Source organism: Moschus berezovskii, chromosome 27, assembly GCF_049115385.1.
Source record: "Moschus berezovskii isolate FMDL1 chromosome 27, NW_MosBer_1.0, whole genome shotgun sequence".
Taxonomy (NCBI): Eukaryota; Metazoa; Chordata; class Mammalia; order Artiodactyla; family Moschidae; genus Moschus; species Moschus berezovskii.
The window spans coordinates 4785455-4798383 of NC_142486.1; the positions used below are offsets into that span (position 1 = coordinate 4785455).

At 57.2% G+C, this 12929-nt stretch overlaps 1 protein-coding gene across 1 annotated transcript; it reads left to right on the forward strand.

Moving 5' to 3' along the window:
- The first annotated feature begins 411 nt into the window (after positions 1-411).
- Positions 412-12339, forward strand: NPTX2 (neuronal pentraxin 2). Its single transcript, XM_055410301.2, has 5 exons — positions 412-1015; positions 2659-2875; positions 7782-8026; positions 9779-9958; positions 10915-12339. Exons 1-5 carry the CDS (start codon positions 590-592, stop codon positions 11140-11142), a joined length of 1296 nt encoding a protein of 431 aa, XP_055266276.1. The 5' UTR covers positions 412-589; the 3' UTR covers positions 11143-12339.
- The last annotated feature ends 590 nt before the right edge of the window (positions 12340-12929 follow it).

The following is a 12929-nucleotide window of genomic DNA, read 5'->3' on the forward strand; positions in this document are numbered from 1 at the left end:
GGGCTGAGGCGACCGCAGAGCGAGGCCTGGCGCCCTCAGAGCCGCCTCAGGGGCCGCCGGGCCACCAGGGTCTCTTGGCTTCTCCACAGCCCACGATGCGGGCGTCCGAGGAGGCGCCTGGACTCGTCGGCCGAGGCTCCTGAAGGCACCCAGGACCTTTTTTTTTTTTACCTCAGCAGTCCGCTCCTGAGGGCCGCGGGCCCCAGGCTCGCGCCCCCGGCTCCGGCCCACGCGCCCGCCCGCCCGCTGGTACGCCGCTGGGCGAGTAGGCGCCCCGCCCCGCCCCTGCGTGACGCGCGCCAGGCCGGGCCAATCAGAGCTCGCGGCGCCGCGCCCCACGCGCCAGGGCCCCCGCCCTTCCAGCTTAAGAAAGGGCGCGCGGGCCCGGCTGGGTCAGAGCGCAGAGCCGGACGGAGCGCCTAGCTTCCGCGACGGCGGGCTGCTTCCGCGGGCTCCCGCTCTCACGCCGCCCTCGAGCGGCGAGCCGGGCCGCAGCCCACCGCGCAGGTGCCCCCCGCCGCGCGCCCCGACGGCGCCGGCTCGCCGGCCCGCCCGCGGACGCTGGAGTGAGCGCGGTGGTAGCGGCGGGATGCTGGCGCTGCTGGCCGCCGGCGTGGCGCTCGCCGTGGCCGCCGGAGCCCAGGACAGCCCGGCGCCCGGCAACCGTTTCGTGTGCACGGCATTGCCCCCGGAGGCGGCGCGCGCCGGCTGCCCGTTGCCCGCGATGCCCATGCAGGGCGGCGCGCTAAGCCCCGAGGAGGAGCTGCGGGCCGCGGTGCTGCAGCTGCGTGAGACCGTCGTGCAGCAGAAAGAGACGTTGGGCTCGCAGCGCGAGGCCATCCGCGAGCTCACGGCCAAGCTGGCGCGCTGCGAGGGGCTGGCGGGGGGCAAGGCGCCGGGCCGGGCAGCCTCGGGCAAGGACACCATGGGCGATCTGCCGCGGGACCCCGGCCACGTCGTGGAGCAGCTCAGCCGCTCTCTGCAGACCCTCAAAGACCGCCTGGAGAGCCTGGAGGTAGCAGGGCGCGGGGTCCCTGGGGAGACGCCCCCGAGGCGCGGGGCAGAGGAGGGGCGCGTGATCCTGCCCTCTGGGCCGCGCGGGACACCGCCGCCCGGGCGCGCTTGGACGCTAGGCGAGCTGGGTTTGGGGTCAGGGGCGCTCTCGGTCTGGCTCCGAAACTTAACTTGCGTGGCTCGCATCCCTCCTCCCCACCCCTTTGCTGGAAGGAAAAGGTTAAATTCCCGCCCACCCCACCAAGCCGTGCCAGGCCTGCCAGCTGTGGGGCCAGTCACTCCCCGAGGTCCAGCCTGGCGAATGGGGACGGCACCCTCTCTCTCTTTACAAATCTCCCAGACTCTCCGAGCCGGACGCGCTCCTGGACCTTGTCTCAGGGGACAGGGGGCTTCCGCGGGAGGTCAGCAGCCCCGAGTGTCCGGTGTTACCTTTTATAAATCAAATTCGGCTGGACCAGAGCAGGCGGAGGCGCCGGGGTCTCGGCGGAAGGCGAGCGTGGGCGGGTCACAAGGCGCACCTCTAAGCTGGTTTACTTCAAAGACGCTGTCCCCCAATTGCGCGCGCGGATCCTAGGGTGCCCCTCCAGATTGCTCTAGGGGAAGAGACCTTCTTCCCTTCTCGGAAGGCGTCTGCAGTTTGGAACTTTGAGAGAAATCTTCATTTAATTTCCATCTTTACTCTCCGCCCAGTTTAAGAAGTGTGGATGTTTCTGTTACACACGTTCACAAAAATACTTCTTAGCAAAACTAGATTTCAATTACAGGTGGTAATTATTGCAAAATTATTTGAGAGTTTCCTCTGGCATGATGGCTAAATACAGTATTCTCAGTATCTGTATATCCCTCGATTCATTATGATTAATAAGAGCTAACGTTTCTGGAACACTAAATATGCGCCAGGCATATTATCTAATTTTAACCCGTGCAACAACCCCCCCAGGCAGATCCTATAATCTGTTTTACAATTTGGAACACTTAGAGGGAGGGGTAGACAGCTTGCCAAGGACTGGTGGCTAGACGGCAGCCGGCATCCTCCAGAGCCAGCAGAATGGTAGAGGAATAAAAGAAATAGGAAGTGAGGATTTAAAAGCAGCATTAAAAGCGAAGATTCCTGGAATTCAGAATAGCCCTGTTTTAGAGTTCTCATTTTCCAGTAACATCTCTGCAAGCATAGTCATGCACTTTTGGGCCCTACCGGAACTTGGAGGTTGCGGGGGTGGGGGGGGGCGGCTAGATGAAAGCTCGTCTTCTTTGAGGACCATTTGATTATCTCTTTTTAAAAAAAATCCTAGCTGTATTTTGGTCCTTACTTGAGAATGATAGATGTTGGTAAAATTTTTGAGTTTTTAGTGAGAGGAGGAACACAGCTTCCTGTGAAGGGAAATGAGATTCCTAAATTTAAAATATTGCAGCAGAGTAATTGCTGTTTGACTTTGAAATCCTTTCCGTACCTCGCCCCCCCCCCCAACTCAAATGAGTGAAATGCTCCCGTTCCCGCCATTGGCACGACTTAATATTCCCATTTAGGAAGCTTCTCCCTGTGTGGTGGGTGCCATTAGAGCTCCACTTCACAGTTCCTTTTTAAACTGGTCCTAATTCTTCTCCCGCCTGTGCCCCCCACCCCCTTCCCTCCTCCACCGAAAGCACCAGCTCCGAGCGAACGTGTCCAACGCAGTGCTGCCCGGCGACTTTCGGGAGGTGCTCCAGCGGCGGCTGGGGGAGCTGGAGAGACAGCTGCTGCGCAAGGTGGCCGAGCTGGAGGACGAGAAGTCCCTGCTCCACAACGAGACCTCGGCTCACCGCCAGAAGACGGAGAGCGCCCTGAACGCGCTGCTGCAGAGGGTGACCGAGCTGGAGCGAGGTGAGCGCCGGGCTGGAGTCTCTGCCGCCCCCTGGCGACCGTCCATCAGCCGCCTCTCCGCCCCCACCCCCCGCCCCGCCCCCAGCCCATCGTCTTGGTACTTGGCTGCCGTGTACGGGGGTGAAGCGGGACTCAGAGCAAGGGAGGGCAGGCCCGGAGGGGCCCGCGGCACTGCCATCTTGCCCCCTGACAGAGTGGTCACTGCTAGACCCCTGCCTGGTGACTCTTGGCGGGGAACTCTGCTCCTGAGTTTGTCCGGTTCTGAGACTGCTCTCCCGTCCTCACCCCTGATCCTCCAATGCTGGGGGCAGAAAACCACCGGACTCCTTACCGTCCCAGCCGCAGCCCGCCTCTCCCTCCTGCCTCTCACCTCTCAGGCCAGGTGTTGCTGTTTCAACCTGAGTCATCTCGTGGTGCACAAAGAGTTTGCCCTGTCGGCACTGGTCAGAGACTCAGTGGAGTTGGAGGGGGCGCTGCTAGCGGCTGAGAGGGTCCTGGTTTTCATCACCTGTGCTCAGACCCGGTTGTCAGCAGTGATTGTGGTCCCGCCTGCCTGGTGGTTCCTGGCTGTTTGAGCAAACAATTGGGGTGACTGATAACAGCCGTCTCTGGAATTAACCCCGCCCCCAGCCCCACTGGCATCCTCCATGAAAAAGCAAGAAACTCAGGATCCACTCTGCCAGTCTGATTCCTGACCTCCTGCCACGCAGGCATTTCAGTCCCTTCTTAACTAGACCCTGCAGTGGACTCTGAATCTCTTTCTTTTCTCTGCTCAGATTCTGGTGGGTGAGTTTCCCCCACAGGAAACAGGAAGGGATGGGATCAAGGGCCCTAGATCATTCAGACTGTGCTGGGTGTGAAGTTTTAGGTTTGCTGGTTGTGGGTATAGGATTGTAACCTTTCAAATGCACTAACCGGACAAGGGCAGCTTCTGATGACTCAGTTGTATGAATTGGCAGGTGAATGTCCAGTGGCAGAATGTCCACGTACTCTTCCAGCCACGTCAGCTCATCTGGGCCAAATGGAGTCATCCAAGGAGAGAGTGTTTCTGTTTCATTTGATTTAGTCGTTTTTTTCAGCAGCATCCCAAAAGTCAAAGGGTTCCTTCATCCCTTTCCTGCTCTCTTCTTCCAGGAAAGCCTATTCTTCCTTCCTTACCATTATTATTGCACTTGGATTCTTGAGTTTAAAAAAGTCCTCTCTGCCTCACTTCCATTGCTGGGTGACCTCAGGAAGCTCCTTAGGTCTCAAAGGCTTTCCCCAAAGGCAGAGCAGCTGCAACTTAGCTCTCTGTCACAGGGCAGGAGGAGAGGAAGGCACTGTTGGGGCCAGGGAAGGGTGGCTCACCTTCCCTTGCCCAGCTTCGCCCTGGTGGGACCTGCAGGCCGAGGGAGCGGGCACACTGCAGTTACTCAGTATCTTGACGGGAGAGGATGGCTGCAGAGTGAGGGCAGGGCCTTGCCAGAGACCTTGGTGGCGGTGTACCTCGCTTGGCATGGTGACTGAGTTGCTATGAGGAAGTGGGTTAATGGAAGAGGGTTAGTAGAAGTCTACTGAGCCCGAGTGTGGAGACAGGACTCTTGTTATACCCATTTCATAGATGAGAAAGAGTGCTCCGAGGTTCTCAGCCAGACCTGTCATCTGTTTCGGGGAGAGGGGGTTGAGGTGGGGCCCAGGCCACCGGCTAATGGACGGCAACGGGCACATAACCCCACCCCTCCCCATCTTGTTCTGTGACTCCAGGGCAGTTCTGAGTTTCACGTAGCTTCCTCCAAACTCTTCATCATGGCTTTGGCCACCCAGGGGCTGCCCCTTTGGGACTCTCCCTCCCAACCTTGGCGTATCTGTTCACAGCCAGAAAACCACAGTCAGGCCTCACCTCAGCCAGTCTGATTCCTGCACCCACGCTCTTGGGTGCTATGGAAAGCCCACGGAGCTCACCTGCCACAGAGGGGAGGTCCGTGTCCAAACTAGAGCTGGGCTCCACAAGGACAGGGCCATTCTTGCAGAGCCTGCAGACCGTGGCACTGAGCAGTGGCTCAGGGTCCGCTGCCTCTTGTCCACTGGATGAGAACTCTGGAGTCCTGTGTGCTTTACCCAGCCCCGGGGTGAGTCTCTGAGGAAGGTGATCATTTGTCTTCTGAGCAGTTCTCTGTGTCTGTCATGTATGTTACAGGGGTGAGCAGAGACGTAAGCTGCAAGCCCCCAAATGTGCCCTGAGTAGAAAGCACACTGTGTTCCTTAGAAGCCTCCTGCTGAGCCTGGGGAGACGGACCTCAACCACACACGGAGTGGGGCCCTCAGGGTTCTCTGGCCTTCGGTGCACATTTCCTGCCTGTTAAGTGCCAGATGCTGGGCTCTGAGCTCCACGTTCTGCATCTTCTGTAATCCCCGCGACAACCCAGTGAGATGGGATTTGGTTAGATGAGGGGCTGAGTCAGAGCTGAGTGACACCCGCATCCACGTGGCCGGCAGAATGCAGAGCTGGTAGGCGGTGACCCCCAAGGACCAGAGTCCCGGAGGCTGCAGCCTGGAACGGCACGTGGTCCTCAGCCCTGCTCGGCGGGAGGCTCCCCCCAGCCCAGTGCTGAGCTTCCAACCCTGCATGTGGATGCCTCTGCGCCCAGGTCCCAAGGGTGCTCGTTTTCTTTACTGGGAGACCTGCTCATCTGTGGGAGCCTCTGGACTCCGGGCGCTCCAGCCAGGCAGAGCCCAGCTCAGAGTGGAAATAAACACTGGAACCTTGTCTCTTAGCCCCAGGCTGCTCTCCATCCTTGGCTTGTCGGCCACCTGCAGTCTCTGATTTATCGGTCAGGCCTTTTAATTCCTTAATTGGTTTTAACTAAGTTTCTTCTGAACCTCCAAGCTGTTTTATATGAATAGAGGGCACCAGCTTTCAGGGTATGGCCGCTCCCAGCCCTGATGGAACCGATCTATTATCACTGGGCTAATGATATTACTGACTCTGAGCCTGATCAAATTAGCAAGCCTGCCCACCTGCAAGGAGAGAAGCCATTTCTCTCCATTAGATAATCACATCTCATGAAAACACAAGCATTTGCACATTAAGTATTTGCAGCTGCATGTCTTGGGAAGCACGACTTCCATTCCTGGCTCTGTCATTTGTGGGCTGTGTGACCTGGGGTAAGTTGGTGCCCTTCTCTGAGCCTTGGTGCTGCCACTGTGCAACTTGCAAAATCAGGGATCTAGGACTTTCTGGGGCTCTCAGCTTTGCTTCAGCCTCACGGGGGGCCCATCTCAGCATAACCTCTGGCCTGGCCCTGCCCTCAGCTTCCCCAGGCAACAAGGTCTTCCCACCCCTCTCCCAGTGCTCCGCAGCCTTGGGAGGTCAGGAGGGATCAGGCAAGACTGCATAGTCAGCAGATAGAAATAAATACTACACATGAAGCTTAGACTCTGATGTTTCTACATTGCCCGTTCCAGAGAGGTTGGAAGGGTGACAGCGGGCCCTGCAGCCTTCCATGGTGGCAGGTCCTTGGGTGGGGTGTGAACTGTGGCACAAAAGAGCTTCTCTTATGTGTCTGTGTTCCTCACTGTGGCAGAAAATGAATCTGGGGTGGGACTTCCCTGGCAGTCCAGTGGTTAAGACTTTGCTTTCCAATGCAGGCTGTGCAGGTTCAATCCCTGGTTGGGGGAGCTAAAATCCCACATGACTCATGGCCAAAAAAACCAAAACATAAAACACAGAAGCTTTATTGTAACAAACTCAATAAAGGCTTTAAAAATGGCCCACATAAAAAATCTTTTTAAAAAAAATGAGACTGGGGGCTCGTGGTGGAGAATGGTTCATCCATTCTGGCTCCTGTTCTGCAGAGCGGGGTGAGGAAGGAGCAGATTTCATCCACTCATGACACCGGCATTGTGGTTCCAGGCCGAGATAGCCTGCTTGTCTTTGACAGAAATGAGGATCCTCTGGCCCCTCATCAGCACTTAATAAATACTTGTTGAAGAAGTGACAGGCATTTAGGTTACTTCCCCAGCAGCATCTGGTCCCCAACAAGAGAGAAGCTTTTGCTGTGATGGTGCACAGAGTCTGTAGTCCCCTGCAAATGCTGGGATCTGTGATGAGCACACAGGGTCTTGTCCTCTGTGTTTAGTTGTGATGTTGTTAATTTTGAGCTTCAACCAAAACTGTACTGAAAATGACTTAGACCTATTTAAGAGTTTCAGTTGTTTGCCAAAGGTTTCTGAAGCGCCACATGCTTGGGAACAGCCCCAGGTAGGCCCCAAGGGATCAATGCTCAGGGCAGGTGGGCTCACCTCAGTGGGTCAGGAGTCTTTGCCTCCTGCTGGTTCCAGACTGCAGGAAATGGGTCGGTAAACTTGGTTTTCTCTTGAGAAGGGAAGGGAAGGTCCTGAGCAAAGCAATTCACTCAGGGATTTAGTCCAAAAGCCACTTCTGAGTTCAGCTGTAGTGTCGAGTCATGGGTGCCTGACTCCTTTACCTTGGGTGGTGGTGATTCTTCTGGGGGAGAAGTGACATGGACTTGTTGGTGGACGAGTGTTTATGGAGCGCTGGGGTCCCACCTCCAAGCCCAAGTCCAGCAGGCCCCCGCCCAGACTTGCTGAAGGGGCTGAGATTTCTAGGAAACACAGAGGCAACAGGACATGGCTGAGGAAGGGTTTTTTGGCTTAGTTTAACCAGAAGGTTAAATCCAGCGTGCCTCTTCCCCCTTCCTCGAGCTTCCAAGAGCAAGGATGTGCCTGTTTCCCACTTCAGCACCTTGGACAGTGGCCATTATGTAGCTGATGCACTGTGCCTGGGGGACCCTCTTGCAGGGAGAGGGTCCAGGTCAACTGCTGCTCTGGGCTGTGCTGGTTGTGGGGAAAGAAAGGGGGGTGCTCACATGCTGTCAACCCCTCCTCCCCATCCTGCCCACCTCAGGCAACAGTGCTTTCAAGTCGCCGGATGCGTTCAAAGTGTCCCTGCCCCTCCGCACGAACTACCTGTACGGTAAGATCAAGAAGACGCTGCCTGAGCTGTACGCCTTCACCATCTGCCTGTGGTTGCGGTCCAGTGCCTCGCCGGGCATCGGCACCCCGTTCTCTTATGCCGTGCCCGGGCAGGCCAACGAGATCGTGCTGATTGAGTGGGGCAACAACCCCATCGAGCTGCTCATCAACGACAAGGTGAGCCCACTGGGACGGCCGCCACCTTCCCCCCATCCCGGCAGCCACCAAGGTTGGGATGTTGCAGGAAGTCTGACATCTGACCACAAGGCTGTCCTTTCCCCAAAAGGGACAGTTTGGCCCTGACTCAGTCCCACTCTGGGCAGGTGACCGGGCAGGGGGCAGGGGGCCAGGCAGCTGTAGCTTGTGGGGATCCAAATGGTGAGTCCCACCAAGAAACCACGGAAGGTCCAGGCACAGAGGCCATGGAGGATCAGAATGAACTGGGCCTCCTAGGGACAACCTGAGGCCCTCAGGCCAGTCAGTCAGGGCCATTCCCCAGGAATAGGGGAGGATGTGTGTTTGTGTATGTGATTGTGTGATATTTCTCATGAGCATGTCTTTCAGCAGGGGGAGGGGGGGACTTGAAATATATTTACATACAGTTGAATTTATACTTTTTAGTTCAACCAGTTTTAACAAATGCATAGCTGCGTAACCACAATTAAAATACAGAAGTTTCTTCTTTCCCCAGATTTCCTCCTTCCCCTTTTTTAAATTGGAAGATAATTGCTTTACAATACTGTGTTGATTTTCATTCCCTTTTATAGTCACCTCCTGCTCCCACCCCAGCCCTTGGCAACCACCCATCTGTCTCCCGTCCCTCCAGTCCTGCCTTTTCCAGAGTAAATGTCCCTTTTTGATAGACTGGCTTATTTCGACATTCAGGCACATGGTCTCCTTAAGAGATCAGCTCTGGGCATCTGTGGGACCCTCCTGCAGCCTCACTTAAATGTAAGGCGGGCTGCACGTCACCCAACATGCAGCCTCACACCCTCCTTCCTGGGGCTGAGTGGTGGATGGCTGCACAGCCCCAGAGGGCTCACCGGGCACTCGGCCCCCACCCTGCCTGTCTCTACTGAACTGTTCTGGCTGTTTGTTTAAGTGGGAAATGCTGTGGGGCTCCTCCCGGCAGTGACCACGTCCTTGAGCTGGGGATTAATTGTTCTAAATGACGCGCTTGGACGAAGCATAGCCAAGAGCCTTGTTTTCCTCTCGGTTTCAACGTCGTGTAAACAGCCAGTTCCTGGGAGGGTGCTCTGGGTTGCTAGGACACCAACAGCAACAACATGATGCTTGATGGCAGAGCTGGTCTGTAGAGGACTTACAGGACCTTGGGGAGATGGTGTGGGGCAGAAAGGCCCTGTGTGCACTCCTACCCTCCCCCCACCACTCACACATAATGGTAGGTGACCTGCCCAGGGGGACACACACACGCATAGATCCCCAAGTGTTGCAATAGCTGTTGGGACCCTACCAACAGAGTGTAGATGCCTGGTCTGACTGTTTCCCAAAGAAGTTGCCCAGTAGAGCTCTGACTTCCCTTTGGGTTCTCAAGCGAGGGGCGTTCAGAACAAGCATGGGAGCAGGAAGCTGTCTGTCTCATCTCAGTCTGCACAGTATCCATCCCAGACCCTCAGTCAAGCCAGGATCCAAGTGTGTCTAGTCAAGAGCAGGGCTCCCCTGGGGTCAGGGCTTGTACCCAGGCTGCCCCTTTCCCCTTAAGAGTCTGTGACACATATGGTGTCTCCAGTCCAAGGGTCCCTGTGAGCTGGCAGGGTCGGGCGTGTTACCCACAGAGCAGAGAGGGGAGAGATCAGAAGGGAACCCCCCTCCCTGATGAGAGCAGCAGTGGGCTCAGGGCCTCCAGTCCCCCCAGGTCTGACTCCTGGGAACCCTGAGGGGCCCTCACCTGCACGCTGCCACCCACAGGTCGCGCAGCTGCCCCTGTTTGTCAGTGACGGCAAGTGGCACCACATTTGTATCACCTGGACAACGCGGGACGGCATGTGGGAGGCCTTCCAGGATGGGGAGAAGCTGGGCACCGGGGAGAACCTGGCCCCGTGGCACCCCATCAAGCCAGGAGGTGTGCTCATCCTCGGGCAGGAGCAGGTGAGTACAGCACCCGCAGGGGCAGCTGGCCATACAGCACATGGCTGTCTCCCCAGGCCCCGTCCAGCCTTCTGCCTGCCGGACCTGGCCTTGGTCACTGCAGCATGACAGCCAGGCTGGATACCTGGGGGTTCCTGCCGGCCTAGCTCGGGCTGTCCTGTGGCCTGAGGGTAGGCATGGGGACACGTCCTGCGCTTCCTAGCAGGGACCAGGTTGGTATGGTGGGTTCAGGCAGATTCTAGAGTGGAGTCTGTCCAACACAGGTGGGCAGGAGCCCTAAGGTCAGGTAGCAACCCCGGGCCATCTCCAGCTCTTTGGCCTCTGTCTGCCGCTCTATTGACTCGGGATGCTGGGCCCTGGCTGGTACTGGCATCTTCCAGGGGCTCCTGGCTTAGGGTCATGACCTTGATCCCCAGCACGGCCCCCTGGGAAACCACATCTGTGGTCGAGATGGGGCAGGGACTCAGAGGCCGACCTCAGAAAGCTTGCCCCTGGGGCAGAGGCCATCTGCTCTCGGGCAGAGAAGAGTTCACGTCTCAGTCTGTGTTCGAGGTTTGCTGGTGGAAATCAAGGGAATAGACCCCAGTCCTCGGAGGGGCTTTGAGTCCGGGCTCTTGGCTCTCTCCGTGCCCCCCCACCACTTCCCTGTTACTTCTCCCCTGGGAGGGGCTGGGAGTCGAGCGACCCGGGTCCAGTTCCAGCCTTGGGCAAGGATCTCTCTCATTAGTCTTCCCTCCCTAAAGTGGGATGGTTTGAGCCACGCCCTCTCCCGGGCCTCCCGAGCCCTAGAGCTTTGGAAGCAGCAGGACTCAGTGGTCACCGGGTGCTATCTGAGTCAGGGGAGTCTGCCCCTGCCCCACGTCCCTTCCAAGCTGGCGCTTCCCCCCAGGCCTGGGAGAGGGGACAGACACGTCTGCCCCGAGCCTGCCCCCACGTGCTCCATCCCCCTTCCCCAGGACACTGTTGGCGGCAGGTTCGACGCCACGCAGGCCTTTGTCGGGGAGCTCAGCCAGTTCAACATCTGGGACCGCGTCCTCCGCGCACAGGAGATCATCAACATCGCCAACTGCTCCACGAACATGCCGGGCAACATCATCCCCTGGGTGGACAACAATGTGGACGTGTTCGGAGGGGCTTCCAAGTGGCCGGTGGAGACCTGCGAGGAGCGTCTCCTTGACTTGTAGCCACCCGCCCCTCAGTCTGGGAGGCAGGGGCTGGGCAGTTCCCCTCCCTCCTCCAGTGGAACTGCGTGTGAACCTCCTGCCACAGTGGGCAGGGGGTCCCTGAAGCCCCCTCCCAGAGCATCTCTCAGCCTGAGGCTCTGTGGCGGCATCTGTCACCAGCTGATCTGTTCCGAGCCACGGTTTTGTTGGTTTGGGGCGGGGAGGAAGCCCTGAGCTGCAGTGGACGGATTCCTGACTCCTGCCGTGGAGGGACTCCTGCTCAGAACCCCCGTAAAGGCTAGCGCACCTCTGCCCTGCCCGCTTTCACGGATCCCTGGTGTCTCGTGTGTGCTGTCTGTCCGTCCCCTTTGAAGGCTGTGCATCATCCTGCTGGAGTGGCCGTGTCCCTTGTGTGTCGCGTACACCCTTGCTGTCAGCTGAGCACGCAGCGAAGCCCCTCCCTTCTCCCCTGCACCGCCCCCCCCAAAAAAGGGCCTTTCTCTTGGTGTTGTTTACGCTGTGAATCTTTCTGTCCCAGGAACTCCTGAGCTTGCGGAAGAAGGCAGGACTGCCCAGACACTGCCCTGCCTCCTCCGAGGTGGAGGGCGCGTCCATGGCTCCAGGGAAGGGGCTGTGAACACAGAAGGGCCCGGGCTGTTGTCCCCCCACCCTCTGTCAGCTCGCCCTCTGACCCGTGCTTTGGCGGAATCCTGGCTGGCTTCAAAAGGTGTCTTTTTCCCAGTGGTGCCAAAAGTTCAGTTGCAGCTTTTACAACCATGCCATGTGGTTTGGGGAATTGAATTTTTTTTTACCCACCCCCCACAAACAGAAGAGCAACCACTAACCCACTCCTGGTTTTTTGACGTCTCGCCCCACTGTGAGGCACATGCTCATTTTAATTCACATAGATTCCTGTGAGCATCCGACTGTCTCCACTATTTCCCCCAGAACTTCTTCAGGAAACGGATGTCGTTGGGCTGGTTCCTGCTCAGTGACTCCAGGCTGCTTAATTTATTGGACAGAGGTCGTCATTTATTTTAAAAGATAGACATGGTTCAGTGGGGAAATTTATACAGCTAAATATTATATATTTTATTTTTCATAACATGTTCGAAGTGCAAATCTGTGAAAGTTCCATTTGTAGGACCAAACTGACATGCCCATCCTAACACTGTGTGCTACAAGAACTCTTCTGATGATGGAATTTTGATTAAAATGCACTGGAAGACAGCCTCAGTGTCTGCTTTCTTCATGTCTGGGGCTGAGGGCAGGGAGCGTTGGGGCTTTGCGACCCCTGGCAGAAGGCGGGCTTCTCTGGTCAACCTGGGCTGGGCCCCAGTGGGCAGCCCCAGGGGAGCGGAGAACGCTTGGGGGAGGGTGTGGTGCTGGACTACCCTCACCTCCCCAACCCCAGCCAGGCTCAGTCTGGGGGTGCATTGCAGGCTCCACCCAGTCTCTCTGTCCCCAGCCTGGCCCTGTCATCTCTATTGGGAGTCCAGCTTCACTTGATGACCCTGCCCTAGATGGGACACCTGTTCAGCACCTACTCTGTGTATTGTTCTTGTTGTTTAGTCGCTAAATTGTGTCCAACTCTGCGACCCTGTGGACTGTAGCCCTCCAGGTTCCTCTGTCCATGGGATTTCCCAGGCAAGAATACCAGAGAGGGTTGCCATTTCCTTCTCCAGGGGTTCTTCCTGACCCAGGGATCGAATGCACGTCTCCAGAATTGGCAGACAGGTTCTTTACCACTGAGCCACCAGGGAAGCCCTCTCTGTGTATGCTCTGCCATAAAATCTCATTTAATCCTA

Bases quoted from the DNA above. Each gene is read 5' to 3' on its own strand.
- NPTX2 (XM_055410301.2), top strand. From the start codon at position 590: ATGCTGGCGCTGCTGGCCGCCGGCGTGGCGCTCGCCGTGGCCGCCGGA. The intron at 2,876-7,781 runs GTGAGCGCCGGG...TGCCCACCTCAG, and splicing joins GGTGACCGAGCTGGAGCGAG to GCAACAGTGCTTTCAAGTCG. The intron at 8,027-9,778 runs GTGAGCCCACTG...TGCCACCCACAG, and splicing joins AGCTGCTCATCAACGACAAG to GTCGCGCAGCTGCCCCTGTT.